Genomic DNA, 18,463 nt, shown 5'->3' on the forward strand with positions numbered 1-18,463 from the left:
ACACACACACACTCTCACATTCGCTAGAGCCAAGCAGCTCCGCCCCCTGCTGGACACGGAAGGAGCCACAGTGAGACCAGCAAGGCCACTGCCTACCTACTCCAGCAGGGGAGAGGGGCTGGGAGACAGGATGGTCTTTAGTCCCGCCTCCCATTGCTGGGAGCACACAGACAGGACGTCCCTGGAACCCACCTCAGGGATGTTCGCATCCTAAAACTTCTGTTGCATCTAGTTTGGAGCCCCCTCTACCTTTGGGGTAAAGGAATGGTGCTTTAATATATTTTTATTGATTTCAGAGATAAAGAGGGAGAGATAGAAACTTCAGTGAGAATCATTGATCGGCTGCCTCCTACTTGCATGCCCCTTACTGGGATCGAGCCTGCAACCCGGGCATGTGTCCTTGACTGGAATCAAACCTGGGACCCTTGTCTGAAGCTCTATCCACTGAGCCACACCAGCTAAGGCAGAATGGCATTTTCTTAGGTGTCATCTATACCTGAGGATCAATTAAAAAGCTCATTTTATGTGAAAAAGTGATGTTCAATTTCTTAACAAGAGAAAATGCTTAACTATCGTGCTGTTTTAAAAACAATCTCCAAGCTCCCTGCTCTGCCTCAAGCCCTCGTCCTCGAAGGGGCTCAGTGGAGCACTGGCTGGCTGCTCACGCTCGAACCTGACCCCCACCCTGGGGGCATTGCCGCCTCGGGAGGAGATGGAGACCAGGCAGTTCCTCAGCCTCGTCAGGCTCCACCAGCCCCGACCAGATGAGCTTCTCCAGCTGCGACTGGTCAGACTTCTGTCCTCGGCACCTGCGGACCCAAGGGCACGTGCTGCTGTGCAAGGCCCCGCAGGCAGCTTCACGCAGAAGTCCAGACATCCAGGCTCACTCCTCCAGAAGCTAAGAACCACTCAGGGCAGCCACCCAGCCAGTCCTCCTTCCTTTCCACCTGTTTTCCAGGCCCCTCCCTCCCCCACCTCGTCATTCTGAACCTCAAGTCCAAAACTTTCCTCACAGAAAAGAAGCAGTTTGGTGTGAAAAGACCTTTATTTGGGGATGAAGAGCGCAGTGCAGTGAGTGTCCCCCCGCAGTGCTGGCCCCACAGCTGGACCCCAGTGACAAGTTAAAATCACCAGCTTCCACTTACAGCCAAAAACACAGCAGCTTCCAGAAAAACCAGCTGCCAGGACTGTCTCCAGAGCTCATCTGTCTGAGATCTTAAATGCCTGTAGTAGCTGTTCATTAGGTCGCTGTGTCTGACACACCACAGTCAGTAGATTTCATCTCGGCTAAGTTTTCTTATGAAATACCCTATTTTTGCTCTCCTCATAAATAGACAAAAATGGCCAAACATTACGAACACCTTCTTCATGGTTTACTGTTATTTACAGAGAAAAGTCAATAATCAGAACTCACACTTGCAATCTATACATTAAATTATAAGTAATCAAACCCCTGCTACAAAAGCTATCTATGTTGACGCGCGATAAAAACTGTCCACAGAGTTTAAATACGAGAAATTACAAAAGAAGAAGCTGGAATCAGGGAGGGTCTTCGGGTGAAGCTAGAAGAACTCCCCCACATCTGCTCTCTTGTCGCGACACTTGCTCCGAGCTTTCGTTCGCGCTTTGAAGGCTGCAGAATTGTACAAATGCTGGAATGGAGACAGGAAAACACGTGTGACCCACAGGCTTAGAAAGTCTTACAAAATGTTAAAAACAAGAGAGAAATGAACTAATCTGACCCTATAAATATCTTATGTTTATAAAACACACATATACAAAAAGAACAAGGGGGAAATCAAACACCTATGATAGTGACTATCTACATTAAGAAAATTCCAGTGAAAAGAGTAAAAAAAGAAGAAAGTGCATCAACACTGAATCTGATCAAGGAAAAGTCAAATCATGAACTAATGTGGAAAAAATTCCAACGATGCTGTCTGTCACAAAACTTAAGACGAAGCTCCATTTTAACACCAAGCAGACTGACAGTGCTTCACCCCATGCAGCCCCTGCTGTGGAGTGTGGCCGCTCAGTGATCTGGCACCAAAGCAGCACTGTGTTAAATTTATTCTTAAATAAAAAACTTCACACAGCGCCTATGCTAGGATAACAGGATAGGGCAGAAGTCCTGCCTCCGGAGCCTGGCCTGCGGCAGGGAGAACCGCCCAGCCCGCCGAACCCACCGCTGGCAGCACGGGCGGGCAGCCAGGGCCTGGAACAGAGCAAAACCTACCCTCTCAAACCGGGAGATCTTCATCGTCTTCAGCGTGGCAGCGTCGAGCATCACCGGGGGTCCCAGATCAAACACGTGGCGGAGGAACTCGTTCGACTTGGGTCAAAGGAAAGGGGACAGGCTGGTTAGCGCCAGCTGTTCAGCTACAGGAGCGGGCTGAGGGCAGGTGAGGGGAACTGTGAACGGGTCACGACTGCCCTCTCCCGCGGGACCCGGCTCCCCAGGCCTTGAACCTGGCGCTACGCCCACTGTTTCCACCAAGATCTCATGGCTCCTGGGGGACAGGCAGGTGCGGGGACACTTTGCCTGTCATTGCGTGCCACCCTCCCATGCTGCGGTGCCATGCCTGTCCACGCCGAGCATCCCGCACTCACTAGCCTCACCCCCTCAGCAGCCCCTCCCCAGCTCCCACTGAAGGCCGCAGCCTCACCTGCAGGTGGTACTGCATGCCGGAGCCCAGCACCTCCTTGAACGTGTCGTAGGTGTGCTTTTTGACCCAGCAGTCGATGTACATGCGCTCAGGACCAAACTTCACCGTCTCTGTGGGGAAATCCCGATCCTGGCCAAAGGAAAGCCAGACTTGTAAGAGGAAATGACAGGCTGAAGAGACCCCACACCAACACAGTTCTTGACACACACACACACACACACACGTCGGGATCCGTGAACGGGACGGGTGGCGTGTGCAGACTCAGCAGCAGTGCCCTCCCCTGGGGGCAGGATGCCTCAGGGTGACAGCCTGAAGGCACCACTCCGTGTGGGGGAACTTTAAAGGCAAAACCACATTGTTGTGGACGTTTCTCAACCTCAACGCCACTCAACGAACTTGGAGAAAAGTCAGGTATCTGTCCTGGCAGGAGCTGGGACATTTCGTTTCCAGAGCTGCACAGGTTACAGGGAGGAGCCCGCCACACCTCGGCCCGAGCACCTGTTCCAGCGCCCATTCCAACCTCACAGGCAGGCCGGCTGATGGCTCTTTGGTGATGCACTTACTAAAGAACCACCTGTATATCTAGACATACTTTTACCTGCACACACCCGAGCGTGCGCACGCACACACATACACACACACAGATACACACACACACACACAGACTGCGGTCCACAGTAAGACTGCCTTTACCCGACAGCGTGCCTCTCAGCCCCAACCTTGCCAGGCCACGGGCTGCTGGGCAGACACAGAGGCCAGAGCGGGGCTGAAGCAGGGACAATAGCTTAGGGTCCTGTTAAAATGCTGGATTTTATTTCAGCTTTTAGCACCTTCCAGCTGCCGAGGGGCAGGCGATACTTTACCATTCACACAAAAAAACACGACACTAAGGATGTTTGTGCTAAGTACCATTGCTTCAGTCATGGCCAAGCACACCCAAGTGAAATAATTTCTATCACTGTGAAAATTTGTAACTGCTTAAACTTGATAAAGGATACCTTTACACGTCAGAATAAATCTTTCTTTGTTGGAAAAGTCTTGCCTGGCCGGTGGTGCTCAGTGGTTGAGCATCGACCTAGGAGCCAGGAGGTGACGGTGTGATTCCTGGTCAGGGCACAGGCCCGGGGTGTGGGCTCGGCCCCTAGCAGGGGGTGTGCAGGAGGCAGCTGATGCATGATTCTCTCCCATCATTGATGTTTCTCTCTCCCTCTCCCTTCCTCTCTGACATCAATAAAAATATATTTTTAAAAAGGAAGAAAAACGGAGGTCTTCCTTGCTGTTGCTGGAAGCCGCTCGGTAGTGGCAGAGAGAACTGTCTGGTCACAGGCGGGCCCGATGCCCACGCCCGGACGGGGCAGGCCGGCGCGCTCACCTCCACGGCCCGCAGCACGTCCCGGAACACCGACCGCTGCTTCCGCTTGTCCACCTTGGCCCGGTGCTTGTTGCCGTCGGTGGCCAAGGCCCGGAGCATCTCGGTCAGAGACTCCATGTCCTCGTACAGGAAGTCCTGCGGAGACACACGGGTTAGTGTGACCGCTCCTCCCGCGTCCCCCGGAGCCGCCGGGCCACGAGGCATCCCCGCAGAGCTGCCCAAACTGAGGCTCTGTGGGTCCGGCACAGAATCAGCTTCCGTCTCACCCAGCACGTAACCCAGAATCCTGGCCACCAGTCGGCAGAGCCACCCAACAACCTGACCCCCCCACACACATCCGGTGCCCTCGGAGAGGCTGCGCCTGCGGCACCAGCCGTGCTGGGCTCGGGCAGGCGGGTCAGGCTCCCGCGCATCCGTGTATCCTGTGTCCTTTCTCCCCACGCTCCCGGGAGCACACGTGTCCATCCCCACGCAGCCCAGGAGCCTTTAGAGCTCCTAATGTATGCCGCCCTGGCAGGTTCCAAACGGGCAGGAAGCATCGATCAGGCACACCCGGGGACCACTCCGTGCTGGGAGGTGTTCAGCCCCGCTGGGCGGGAGCCTTCACTGATCCCGAGGGGCTGCTCCTGAGCCGACGGGGCCCGGGACAGTGTCTGTGGCTGCCCTTCCAGCAGCCTCTCTATTCCGTGGTTTGTTTTTATTGTGGATCCTGTCTCACGTGTCCCCTCTCCTCCTCTGCCACCCGCGTGGTGTTCTCAGCCCCCACTCTGTTTTACAGCCACGTTACAGACTGAGAGAAGAGCGAAGTCGTCGAAGACCGAAGCGAGAGCAGACACGGGGAGACGCGGGCGCCCAGCTCCGGCTGTGAGTGCCGGTCAGCTTTCCTAAGGCGCGGTGATAACCACTAACGTCCCACTGAGACCAGCGGCTCTTTTCCTGGGCATTCTTTAAACGGTGTCTGTAACTGTTTAATCTCCAAAGTATAAATGTGATTCCTTTTAATATCCGGAATGAAAAAGAACATTACACTGCTGGAAAATGAAGTTGAAACTAAAATAACAGTTTTCTAACTTGCAAGCACATAAATATTTTCTTATGGTTGATATTTTAGAGATCAAATATCATCAACTGTTCTAACAAATGGTCTCTTCAAATGTCCCAATTCAGCCTCCTATGTCTGAGTAGCTGGAGACAACACCCATGAAGACCCGCATCTAGAGAAGCAATTACAAAGCGGATGAGGCAGGAAAGCAGATCAAAGGTCTATTGATCTGCTGTAAATCCCAATAAATCCGACTCCATCCTAACCAGACGGAAGCAGTCTTGCTTGCAGGAGAGAGTACATTCAGGCACCGGCAGTTTCCTGCATAGGTCATTGTCTACTTGTTCTTTTACAGAATTCTCAAAAATAAAAAGAACGTACGGAAGATTTCAAATACACGTGACAGAATAAGCAGCAATGAAGAGAACTACGCATCCCTCAGTTTGTCCCAAGAACGAGGGACCCTGGGGCAGGTCTCAGCACCCCACCTCCACCCCTCCCCCCGGAGGACAGCCTCGGCTCCCAGGCAGCCATCACTGCTGGGGGCCCTGGCCCAGCAGGCCCACAGGAGCTCGGGTGACTCAGCCACACGTCCATCAGCACACTCTCCGTCAGCTCCTGCCAGTCCTCGGACGCCCTCTGACACCGCACTCCACCCTCACCCTTTCAGAAGCTCACCTCCTCACCCAAAGGAGCAGACAGAACGCTGGCAAGCACCAGCCTTTGTCCCGGACAAGAACCGGCCATGAAACCACGGGGCTCCTGCGTGTTCACTAACCAGGGACCTAGGATGTGCACGAAGTTCACAAACTCACACGAGCACCCGCCGCTGCACTGGCTGCCACCGTGAGCAGCACTGGAGGAGAGGAGCCGGCTGGGCAGGGGCGGAGCCAGGACTAAACACAGGCGGCGGCTGCCGGGCCTGAGGTCAGGGAGGTTCATGCCGGGCAGCATCAGCCTGACCTCTAACCCACGTCGTTTCTCACGGAGAATCCGTAGCCGCTGACAGCTACCACCCCCTCCCTCTGCCTGCTCTCCTTCGGGAAGGTGGCGGGGTGGGGGGTGGGGGTGGGGATGGCAGGAAAGGGCACCTCCAGACACAAACTCGGTCTGAACGCGTTAACCCAGGCCACCGGCACGTGTAGGACGAGGGCCGCCAGAGCAGTGCAGTCCCAGGCTCCTGGCTGTTAATGGTTTAACCGCACAAGCTTCGTTGTGGAAAGTCTCTTTTCTCCTTAAACTAAAGGCCTAGTAAGTAACCAAGATTCACACTGTACCAGGAGCTTAGGGGGTGGGGACAGCTGTGCCATCAGCCCGAGGTCGAGTCCCAGAGCACAGGACTGAGGGCGGAACTGGACATTCTGGGACGGTGGACGCCTGTCAGACACCTCCCGCCCTTGTCCCCTGAGCCGACCGTGATGGTGGCCCCACGAGACGATGGAGGCGGGGAACCCGCACAGCACAGGCCCCAATGCAGGGCCAGGCCTGGCTCCTCCGTGAGTCACACCTGCGCTGACTGACTGGACATCCATGTCTAACACTCACGCTGCAGCACCATGCCCGCAGCCCGCGGCACAGAGGGGCACGAGCCTCCGGCAGCAGACGGCACAGCTGGGTGGGAGGGCTCCATCCCGAAGCCGCCCGCCCCCCTCTGGTTTCCGGGCTGCAAGCACCACGTGGCCCTGGCAGGTTCCAAACAAGCCAGGGCTCCCTCCGGCCGGCCCCGGCCACCCCACACCCCCAGGGGGACGGCACTCACGCTGTCCATGCCCTGGGCCAGTTCCAGCAGCAGCGCCAAGGTCTCGCCGGCCGCGATCCGCATGTTCACGTCGTCCGCAGACAGGAGGCTCGGGAGTTTGTGGAAATGCCTGGAAGACAGGCAGTCATTACACCGGGAGCACCAACAGGGGCGCCGACAACACGTTCGTAAAAGCAAGGCCGAGGCCACGTACGTCTCCAGCCGCTTCTTCAGCTCGCAGGCGGGGCAGATGGTGAGCAGCAGCGCCCAGGCCAGGAGCGCACTGACCGGGAGCCCGCCGCCCGGCGCGTCCTTGTCCTTGAGGCCAGCCCTGCAGAAGAGGCCCTCCAGGCAGTCCAGGGCCGCGTACAGCTCCTGGGGGGACAGAGCGTGAGCCTCTCTCCCCCTGGGACCCGGAGGGAGCCCCGCCAGGCCTTCTACTCACCGTGATGTCGTCCGTGGCAATGAAACAGCAAACGCCAAAGCACGTGGCACACTGAAACAACAAGCACGCAGCCTTAATGCCCACCTTCTGTATTAACTGTCATCTTCCCGCTGCTACCACTCAATGAGCACCCTCTCACCCGCGCGCCCACAGCAGGCCCAGCGGTCAGAGATGCGGAGGGAGGACGGCCAAGGGGAGGGGTGGGTATGGCTCAAGCTCTGCCACCGAACTCTGACATCGGACTGTCACTGCTTCCCTTCCCCTGGAGCAGTGGTCGGCAAACTGACGAGTTTGCCCACCACTGCCCTAGTGGATCTTTGCAAACTTCAATTCCAATCATAGAGGTTTGGACATTTGGGATAAAGAAAACTACTTTCCCTATGAAAACCTTTAATTTGTTGCTATTTTTTAAAGCTACTTCTATAGTTGCCATAACAAATTTAGTGGCTTGAAACAACCACATATCTATTCTATGATAGTCTGGAAGGCAGCAGTCTAGGTGTGGGCAGGGCTATGCTCCTTCTGGAGGCGGGAGGGGAGACAGTGTCCTGGCTGGCCTAACTGCACCCCTCTGTCAGGCCCCGGGCATCGGCCCACCCCTTCCATGAGCACACCACTCTCTCTATTCAACACCGCTAAAGCGTTAAGTTTGCGACAGGTTTTAAAAATCACTTACATGCATTTGTTTTAATGTAGAGTTTACTATGACAACTTCTAAAAAATAACTCGGCTTTCAAAAAATAAGCAACCAGCAGCAGCAATCTCATAAAACAAAGTAACTGTCCTCCAACTTCTCCCCTAACGAAGCGTTTCATTAGCTCAGATCTTTCTGGTCTGGGACACGCTGGAAGAGGTGGGGAACCCTGCAGCTGCCTTTTGTCGGAGGAAAAGGGGCTAACGGAGCCTAGGAGACCCCAAGGCAGACATGGCTCAGCACACAGCGTTTCCTTACAAGCGACTGCCTGCCCGCCGGCCGCCTGAGGCCAGCGCTGACCGGGAAGCCCCAGGGCAGCCCTGCGAGGAGGGAGCCTGCTTTCTGCCTCTCCTCCGGGCGGCACCGACCCCCTCCTCTGGCCCAGGTCACGGCCAGGTGCTGCCCACACCACACGTTCAGAGCTCGGCCTCACCGTTTGCCGCGCCTGGGTGCTGGCTGCTCCGTCACAAACGATCTTCTTCAGGACGGGTCCCAGGGTCTTCAGAACCTCTTCGCTTTCGATGCCGGGGCCCAGCTGCACGCAGAGGACGGACGCCAGGGCCGCCGCCGCGCGCTGCTCGTCGCTCTTCCCTGCGGGGACAGGGGAGCTGAGACGGGCACTTCCAGGACCAGGGATGGAGGCAGGACTCGCAACACACCCACCGGGACGGACCGCACAGGCAGTCATGCTCCCACACGCGGGCTGTGACATGAGCTTCCCGGGAAACCCAGTGAAACAGAGCTCAGCTCCGGACACTGATGCTCCAATCAGACCCCCTGCTAGCCACGCGGGCAGGCCTCGCCTGTGACCTGCAGGTGGATGCGACCTGAGGGGCTGTCACAGTTCAGAAGACAAGGACCCTCCGGCCGGGGGAGGGCCCAGCCCCGACTCCCGCCCCAAGCACGGCCGGTGCACCAGCCCACGGGGAAAGGAAACTTCCGGGTCCCCGGTGGGATGAAGACTGAAGTGCTCTTTCAGACACAGGAGCACATTCATGAAGGTGTAGGTTATACCGGATACACTGAGAGTGGGCAAAGTGTGTGGGCTGGACCGGAACTGTTAAAGGTCACCGAGCTCAGCTACCTTACAGGAGACAGTTCCCATGGAAACACCTCTAACAAAGCCATCGGCTCCATAGGGACAGCTCCAGGCAAATTCCACCAGCCTGGACAGTCTCTGCCAGCCTCGTTCTGCACCGAGTGGGTCAGACAACACCCACCCGCCAGCAGGACCCCTCCCCGAGGCGGAGAGTCAGGAACGGAGCGCATCTCATCATCAACTCAGAGGAACCCGTGTGTTCCACGGCGTTTGTGCTGGAAACACTTTGTCCATCCAGTCAGCATAACGGAAGGTAATTATCTCTGTAACCTTTTTACTTGGCAACATGGGTAAGGTGGCAGCCCCAAACTGCGTCAATTTGGGGGGTTCCTAAAACTGACCAGTCTGGTAACGCCAGACTTACTCTTTGAGGTCTGTCTTTATTCTCAAAGGCCCATGATTATGACAATAGGAATTCCAGAATCTCTAACACAAAGTCCTAGAGTCCAAATACCCCAAGGGGTAAGCTGGAAATGCCGTCAGCCACAGGCATGGCCGTTTTAAAAAGCACCAGGAAGACGAGCTAGAAAATTAGGGCCCTTTTTCAAGTTTAGGAAAATAAAAAGTGGCCTTTTCAATGCTCGCTTTGGTTAGCATCTGACCCAGCTTCCCAGCCTGTCTGCCGCCCATGACAACAGCCTCCCCTGGTCCGACACAACAGCACGCGGACCCCCGGCCAAGCTCCAGCTGTTCCCACAGACAGCACAGCTTCCCGGGAGCCGGGCTTCCGGCGCGTTCCTGACCCCGGGGCCTCGGGGCCCGGGCGGGCGCGGGGAGGGTACCTTTCTTCAGGCAGCGCTCGATGCTGTCGGTCAGGGTCATCCTTCTTTCCAGGAGGAACTCGGAGAGCAGCTTGGAAGCCAGGGCGCCCCGCAGGCCCTCGAGGGCCGCCTGCCTGGTCTTGGCGCTGCAGAAACAAGCACGTCAGGTCAGTGACTTTCACACCGGGCTCGTCTGCCCTCCTGAGTGCTTTGTTTACAGATTTTTACAGTCTAATTCTCATCAGCTCTAAACACCCTATCTAATAAAATAATAATATGCAAATTAACCATGCTCCACTACACCCACAAGCCACGACCACCAGCCAATCAGGAGCAAGTATGTAAATCAAACCAACCCAACCAAGATGGCTTTGGCTTGGGTTTCCCCAGCGATGGAGGGCCTCGGCCTCCACTCAAGGCTGCAAAGTTTCAATTGTAGAAGATAAATAAATCCCAAATACCAGAGCCTCCGCTTGGGTCACCAGGGGGCATGGCTGACCTGCAAACCACCACAGGCCCCTTGCCCAGGCTGCCCCACGCCGCAAGGGAACCCCCACCCTGATCCAGGACACCTTTCAGGGCAAACCAGCTGGCCCCCACCCATGCACCAGGCCTCTATCCTATATAATAAAAGAGTAATATGCAGATTGACCATCACTCCAACACACAAGATGGATACCCCCATGTGGTCAAAGATCCTGCCCTATGTGGACACAAGATGGTCAGCAGGGGAGGACAGTTGGGAGGGACTAGGCCTTCAAGTGAGGGCAGTTGGGGGCAATCAGGCCAGCAGGGGAGGGCAATTGGAAAGGACCAGGCCTGCAAGAGAGGGCACCTGTGGGTGATCAGGACAGCAGGGGAGGGCAGTTGGGAGGGACCAGGCCTGCAAGGAAGGGCATTTGGGGGCGATCAAGCCTGCAGGGGAAGGCAGTTAGGGGTGACCAGGCTGGCAGAGGAGGGAAGTTGGAGGCGACCGGGCCTGCAGGGAAGGGCAGTTAAGGGTGACCAGGCCTGCAGGGGAGGACAGTTAGGGGTAATCAGGCTGACAGGTGAGCAGTTAGGCATCAATGAGGGTCCCAGATTGTAGAGGGTGCAGGCGGGGCTGAGGAACACCCCCGCCCCTTGCACGAATTTCATGCACCAGGCTTCTAGTTTTCTAATAATATACTTTTCATCTACACTCACCTTATTACCCAAAACATTTTAAGCTGTTCCATATCTCAGCACTTTTCTGCTTATAGTTTAAAACCACAACTTTAAATGACCACATAGTATTTTATCATTTCAATGGGCAGGACATGCTCTCCTGTATTCCTTATTCTACAAATACCCTCTACATTTAAAGTAAACACTAACACTACAAAAGTCTAAGAGTTCCTGTCTCATCCCCTGGGCTCTTCAATTCCGTTGGTTTTGAGCATGTTCTAGAGCTACTAGGAAGTAAGAAAACGACCAGCTTTGGTATTTTTCATGTCCCTAACAAAACTGCGAACACAAGGCTTACAGGAAGTCCAGCTGTCCTTTCTAGAACATTAACTCTTAATTCAATATATCCATCCTGGCTGCAGTCACAGTGACGGGCATTATGCTAGAACAATGACTCATCGGAGTCAATCTAAATTCTAAGGCACGTTTCTACCCACATCAAAAGTCCAAAGAAACAAGAACCACTTAGACATCCAAAGTAAACAAATCAAGCTTAAAAAGCACACAGACCACATTGCTGTTAAGTCTGAGGCCTGCCCACGTGGCACAGCGAGGGTGCTGACGAAACAGCCCACGGGAGTGTCTCCACCGTGCTCTACCTCTTATCCAGGGTCAGGTCAATAAACCCCTTCAGCTTGTACTCCAAGTCTTCTTGTGTCCCTTCCTCGTCCAGGACTTCTGGTCCTAAGAACAACAGGAACCAGTCAGCGCTGTCAGTTAGTGGCATCCTTTTAAAGGTGCGAACGGAATGTAAAAGGCATACCATCTTCAGCAAAACTGGAAGGATCGCTGTAACCACTGCAGTGGCTCATCGTTTCAATCGATGCATCCTCATCACTGAATGGTTGGATATTCCGATGCTGGCCACCTGGGAAGTCAACAAAGGTGGAGGTAAGAGACTTCGCAGCCATCGATGCAAATATTTTACTTGGGAATCTTAGTAGTTACTTAAGAGGAATCCAGTCATAAAAACCCAAAATTTATTTAAGAAAACATGATTATGCTATAAAAGAACACACAAAAATTTCTAAAATAAGTGAATTCACCTAATATGTTCTTCTGGGCATGAACAATTTACAATATCCATCAACTTCAGAAATATCAGTCTTCTGGCAGCTCCAGATCACAGATGAAAAAACTACTTCCTAACCACCACCTCAAATCAGGAAGACAATGGAACGAGATCCAGAAATAAACTATGATGTCATAGGCCATCATAAGACTAAGACAAACATATTTCCCAACATTCACGACTTGGGAAACAGTAACTGGGGAATGGGTTTTGGGATACACATGTCCTACTCGAAGGAATGTAAGGAGTTACAGGAAGGTAGTTTTATACACGACTGAACTGAGAGGGAAAAGAGGCTTAAAATGGAAGTTTTGGTATTTGATATAGCCTGATAGATAAACTACCTGTAAAATAAAGATTCTAACGTAAGCAAAACGGTTTAAAAATATCAGTGCTGTTACTAAAAAGTAAAATCTCATTTTTTTAAACTAGAACCTGTCAATTTCATTAGCCTAAGTAATCCATATTCCTAGTCATTGTGATTTGTAGGAATTTCATATTAATAACAGGATTGCCCCATCATGAATTACATTGAGCAATGAGTTCAAATAAGTCCCAAATTCTGCCCAAACGTGACCTTGAGTCATTGATTTACCTCGAGCTCGTTTCCTTATCAGTATATTAGAGGACTGCCAACTATCACTAGGTCCATATTCTAAAAAACATGTGACAGTTACTACCCTAAGTCAGTCTTAAAGGAATCCTCTGCATGTATCTCACTTGTTGTTGGGTTGTTTATTTATAATAGTGTTTTTCTTTTTGTAAAAATCAAAACAGAGAACTTGGCAGATTTTTTTATCAGCAGAGGAAGCAAGCAGCCTTCAACAGTGCTTGCTACCCTCAAGGGAACAAACTGCCCATCAGAACAGTAAGTCATAAAACATAAGCAGTGAGGCCAAGCTCCCAAAACTTTTTAATCAGAGTGCTTAGGGCAAGAATAAACAAACAAACAAAGCCCTATGACATCACTCTCTATTTCTGGATCTTCCTTTGTTTCCAGGATGTGAAGTCATGGCAACAGCTGAGTCATCTGCTTACTTTTACTAACCTCCATTCATCAATCGACAATTTTCACATTCAGCCTATACTTCTTATCCTCAAGCAGACTATTCCCAGGCATGAGCTCCTGTCTCTCAATTTCCCACGGCTTAAAGGAGATAGAGATTAAAAAAAAAAAAAAAAAAAAAAATCAAGGAAAAGAACCCTGTGCGAGTGCCTAATATCTAAGTCCGAGTCATCCACCTCGTGACCCTAAGTGCCATTAATGAGGCGCAACGACAGCAGACACAAGGGCCTTCCTTCTGGGAGAGCTGACTCACTACAAGGTCTTGTTTGCCCCTAAAAATCGCTCTCTCCAAAGTAAGTGCCATCACAAGTATGCACACCTGTGCAATAGACCGATTTTATTTCCTTCCTTCAGCCTCCACTAACTTTGGAAAACCCATTAAGGTTACGGAAATTGGTTTTCTTTTATAAAATGTATTTTTATTGACCTCAGAGAGGGAGAGGGAGAGAATGATGAGAGAGAATCATTCGGGATGGAGCCTGCCACCTGGGCACGTGCCCTGACCTTGAATTGAACTGTGCTCTCCTGGTTCATAGGTGGACGCTCAGCCACCGAGCAACACTGGCCGGGCAGAAGTTGGTTATCTTGATTGTACGCGTGAAGATCTCAAAGGAAGCCCATTTCTTCTCGATGCCAGTTAAAAAGACCGATCAGCCGAAACCGGTTTGGCTCAGAGGTAGAGCGTCGGTCTACGGACTGAAAGGTCCCAGGTTCGATTCCGGTCAAGGGCACGTACCTGGGTTTCGGGCACAACTCCAGTAGGGGGTGTGCAGGAGGCAGCTGGTCGATGTTTCTCTCTCATCGACGTTTCTGGCTCTCTTATCTCTCTCCCTTCCTCTCAGTGAAAAATCAATAAAATATATTAAAAAATAAAAAGACCGATCAAGTAAGTGGTTTTTAAGTACACGTGTCTGACAATTTCCATCTCTTAACTATTATTTATTCATTTATTTCCTGAATAAGAAGTACATGAACATGAAACCAAATTAAATTTTTAAAAAAGCCAATCTCACCTCACTACCCACTCTCCAGAGGCTGTGTCACGTTGCAGATACTCAAAGCAAGCACAGCCTCATACCCTAACCGTCTTTCCCCACTGACACGTGCGGGCCTTTAGGCACCCTTCCCGCTGAAGCACAGAAAAGGCAGCAGCATTAGACTGGCTTTTCTGCGGGGTGCCCGAAGGAAGGAGGTCCAGCAGGAAGTCCCAGCCGGGAATACAGGTTTAGTTCTGAATCATGGCCACCAGCACCACCACCACGGCATCCGAGTGGCTTCAGCCTGCCGCTTTCCCTTTGTTTCACCAACAAAAGGCAAACTCAAAAGGATAAAACACGGACGGTCAAGACGGAAGGAAAATGCTTCCTTCAGAGGAAGAGCTGAACCACAGAAGGTTCAGAGGGACCCTCAGTTCACGGGAGCAACCATATGCCACAAACTCCTTATGTGACCGAGAATGAACTTGAGGAACATCAAGAGCGTCCAAACCAAATACAGAGAGAAAGCAAAGACTGCATTTACAGCAACCCATTCCGAGTGGCAACTCGGAAATGTGCAGTCCGCGCTGCCGGCGTTCCTGCCGGAATCCTCCGGGAGGCCCTCGCACAGCGTGTCCATCGCCCTGACCACAAGGCCGGCCATGAGGAGGCCCCCCTGAGGGCCGCAGTGGAGCACAGCCTTTCCCCGGGGCACCGAGGACACGCCAGCCCGAGCTTCCGGTCACAGAACCACTAGCACCCCGGGCGGCCTGCCCAATGGCCGGGCTTTCTGCCGGAGGCCTTTCGCGTGGGCGGAGTGACCGGTGGAGGAGAACCGAACATGCAGTTTGGGCAGTGACCCCTCCTGGAGAAGCCGCCGTGCAGCGAGGACACGCCAGAAGCCAGCCTTCGCCCGTGCAACCCGAGCTCCCGCCGCCCCGCCGCCGCCGCCCGGGCTCCGGCAGCGCCTCCGGACAAAGGCGAGCGCAGCCGCCCCGGGGCACACCTGACCCCCCACCCCCTTCTGCCCCCAGGAGCCCCGGCCCGGCCCGGGGGGCGGCACGCGGCAGGCGCGCGAGGGCAGCGGGCGGGGAGGCCACATGGCCGCCGGCCTCTGCGTCACCCCGGCTCCGGCGCCCGGGGCCGCGCCGCGTGACCCACGGGCCCGTCCAGGCCCGGCAGGCGTTTGGCATTCCCGGCAGCTCCACGCCGGCGCCGGCGGCCAAAGCGACCGCGGACGGCAGGGGCGCGCCCCCAGCCCGGCCCCGCCCCATGAGGGGCGCGCTGGCAGGCCCCGGCCTCTCCGGACGCTCCCCCACCCCGCGCCCCGTCCCCCCGACCCCGACCCGCCCGCGGCCCCCGGACCCACTGCCCCGCCCCCACCGCCGGAGCCCGAGTTCGGAGCGCACGCCAGCGCCAAATCCCGCGAGGTGCGGGGGCCCGGGGCACGCTGGGAGTTGGAGTTCGCCAGCCCTGCCCGGCGCCAGGCCGACGCACATCTCAAGCCAAAGAAGAACTACGACTCCCAGCATGCCCCCGGCGGAAAGACGCGCCAGGCCGGCCGGCCACCGGGACACCGGCGGCGGCGGGGAGACCCCCTTACCTGCCGTCGTCGCCGTCCCTGCATCTGCCCCGGAGCCGCCGCCGCCACCACCGCTGCCGCCGCCGCGGTGGGCAGTGTTCCGCTTCTTACTCTTCGGCATCGTGGGACGCCCGGTGCCGCCCAGACTCGGAGCTCAGCGAGGATCAGCCGATGGAGCTGCACTTTTTACTCGTGCGGCGGTGCGGCGGGCGGCTGAGCGGCGAGGCTTCGGCTAGCAGAGGCGAGAAGCGGCGTGGGTGAAGGCGGGCGCTGGCGGCTGCAGAAATCCCGGTGAAGAGCTGTGATCGGAAACGATACATGTTTCTCTCTAGCGCGGGAGCTAAGGCGGGGCGGACGCGGCCACGACGCCTTAAGTAGCAAGACGGCCGTCTGGTGTCACTGCAGGTGGGTGGGGCTAGAGCTCGCGCTGGCCAATCCCCGTGCCTCTCCCCACCGGCGCGGCCGCTGGACGCGGACTACCGATCCCAGGCCGCCAGGGCTCCACCGGCGCCCCGGGAGCCAGGCTTGTTGCCGCATGGGACTCTGGGAAATGTAGTCCGCCTGGTGGAGACGTCCTCTCCCGGCGGCCCCGCCCCTGCTTCCGGGCCGGCGGGGAGTGGACCTGCAGCGGCAAGGGCGGTGAGCCTAGGGACCGGTACGCGTGATGACGACAGCCAGCCGCCCCCTGGGAGCTGCGCCATCGGCGGCCCTTCCTCCAGCAGCTCGCGTTCTCCTCCGCCTTTTCCCCCCGCCCCCATCCTCCCGGGCGGCCGTGGCCCGGGGACAGCCAGGCGCCGCCGGGGCCACGTTTCCGTGGCTCTAGCTGTTGAATTACCTTAGCGATCGCCAGTAACTCGAGCTGAACTCCCGTTCAGGGCCGAGAGCCTTTCCTTTCCAGAGAAAGGCGAGCCTGACCAGGTTAGTCTTATTCTAGCCTGGAAAGAGCTGTCGGTTCAGGTAGCACACGCCTCACCTGCCAGGTAGAAGGTCAGGCTCAGGGTTAGTTTCTGGGAACCCGACAGCTGGTAAAACAGACAGGAGCTATAAATACCACTAATCGCAGTGTTTTGTTTACCCCATTCCCCCACCCCCAAGGTGATCCCAGCTCTGTCTTCCTTGGGGCCTGTGCCCTGTACTCTGGACCTGTTGTTCCATTCGTGTTCCTAGGCTTAGGCAAGCCAAACGCGCTGACTCACCTCAGTGCTGGGGACTCCCACCTCTCCCCTGAGTTCCTGCTTTTCCTCCTCGCTGCCTGTGGCACATTGGCATCCGAAGGCTCCCATGCCCCTCAGCCCTCCTCCTGCCTTCCCTCTGTGGTCACACTCCTGCTGTTCCCCCATGAGTCCAGATTCGGAGCCTCAGGCTCCTGTGTGGTTTCCTTCTCCGATGGGCATCACCCTCCCTCCGGGAATAATAAAACCCTTGAGTCCTAGCCTTCGACATTATACGGGACCTCCCAGTTATGCCACCAACGCTTCATGGGCGATGAAGGTGCCAACCTTATTTACTCACACACTTTACTAGTTGCTCAAGAACCCTCCCAGCCTCCCTTCACTCGTCTATTGCATGCCGATCCTCTGAACCTGGCCTGGCCCTCCTCTCCAGCCCCATCTTTCACTGCTTCCCCGGACACCGCCTGATCTTCAGGCACCTGCCCGCTCCCCTTCCCAGCCCACAGCTCTGCTCCCCTCCCGGAGCGGTCACTCACGTTGTCCCATGTTCTCCATGCCCTAACTCCATCCTCACCGTGCAAAAGCCATCCGTCTCTCAGGTCCAGCTCCAATGCCTCTCCTTCCTGAGGCCCGACCAGGTGGTCTCTTCCTCCTCAGGCCTCAGTCTCCCCGGAGTGCCCCGGCCACACGGCCTGTTCAGACCCTGAAGCAGCGCGCACCACACCGAGCGAGTCAACCAGATAAGGGTGCAGGCCGGTGGGCAGGGCTCCCACTGTGTCCCTGGGCCCTCCCTTCCGAGGGCTGGGGATCCGGGCCCGTGGCCTTGGCTGACACCGAGGGAGAAGGCCCCCGGCTGAAGGGAGTACAGGACTATTTTATAACCCCAGGCTCTTTATCGGCCAGACACCACGTAGGCAACAATTCTGCTCCTCCCTGAGCCCTGGCGTCCAGGTTCCCAGCCTCGAAACTTGTGCTGTGCCTGCATTTGGGCGCAGTCCTTGTATCTGCATCTGCTCATGGCCGCTTGGGGGCTTTTCTGGGGCGACTAGCCACCTCATCAGGCACACACTGGTTTTACGTATATTTGTCCACACAACTGTCACTTCATGAAATTGTCAGCTCCCTGCGAAGAACCTTGTTTTCATCATCTCCGTCCCTCAAAGCACATGAAAGGGTCATCTTTGTCCTTATGGGTACTGGATGTCAGGGAATGTTAAGAAATACCATTGACTAGGTTTTTCTGGGACCTGAAAAGGGAGCGACATTACACAGGTGCAGTGTTGCTGTCAGTGGGATGAACTCTGAGAGCTCCTTTTCCCACATTCAGCTTAGCTGGGTGTTATGTCTACAGTGTAACGCAGGCGGGTACAAACACAGAGATCTAGCCACAGGCCTCACAAGACAGTGATCCCAGAACAACTTAGTGGTTTGGCAACATAGTTGAAGAAATTAGAAGACTCCCAGCAACTCTGACAGCGTCTCTGGAAATAGAGGAGAAAGGGGACAGGGCAACGGGCTGTCCCCACTCAGGCTCGGCCTGTTCCTTCAGAAAGAACACCCCTAGGGGCTTC

At 55.1% G+C, this 18,463-nt stretch overlaps 2 protein-coding genes across 2 annotated transcripts; both read right to left on the bottom strand.

The window, feature by feature from the left end:
• Positions 1-1,026: 1,026 nt before the first annotated feature.
• Positions 1,027-15,881, bottom strand: IFRD1 (interferon related developmental regulator 1). The gene is made up of 12 exons (XM_084897155.1): positions 15,742-15,881; positions 11,787-11,891; positions 11,623-11,707; positions 9,839-9,963; positions 8,391-8,548; positions 7,264-7,314; positions 7,033-7,193; positions 6,840-6,948; positions 4,039-4,173; positions 2,667-2,795; positions 2,237-2,332; positions 1,027-1,652 (listed from the first exon to the last, which is right to left on the bottom strand). Exons 1-12 carry the CDS (start codon positions 15,839-15,841, stop codon positions 1,563-1,565), a joined length of 1,344 nt encoding a protein of 447 aa, XP_084753281.1. The 5' UTR covers positions 15,842-15,881; the 3' UTR covers positions 1,027-1,562.
• A 3-nt stretch (positions 15,882-15,884) lies between these two features.
• On the bottom strand, positions 15,885-16,040 carry LOC311629212 (uncharacterized protein; the record flags this gene model as incomplete). Its single annotated transcript, XM_084897161.1, has 1 exon — positions 15,885-16,040. One exon carries the CDS (start codon positions 16,038-16,040, stop codon positions 15,885-15,887), a length of 156 nt encoding a protein of 51 aa, XP_084753287.1.
• Between the last annotated feature and the right edge of the window lie 2,423 nt (positions 16,041-18,463).

Source organism: Pipistrellus hanaki (assembly GCF_964339955.1).
Source record: "Pipistrellus hanaki genome assembly, chromosome: 10".
Lineage (NCBI taxonomy): Eukaryota > Metazoa > Chordata > Mammalia > Chiroptera > Vespertilionidae > Pipistrellus > Pipistrellus hanaki.

Excerpts from the sequence above, each read along its gene's own strand:
- IFRD1 (XM_084897155.1), bottom strand. The coding sequence starts at position 15,841 with ATGCCGAAGAGTAAGAAGCGGAACACTGCCCACCGCGGCGGCGGCAGC. Across the intron at positions 11,708-11,786 it reads TTCCAGTTTTGCTGAAGATG|GACCAGAAGTCCTGGACGAG; the intron begins GTATGCCTTTTA and ends TGTTGTTCTTAG. Across the intron at positions 7,194-7,263 it reads TTGCCACGGACGACATCACG|GAGCTGTACGCGGCCCTGGA; the intron begins GTGAGTAGAAGG and ends CTGTCCCCCCAG.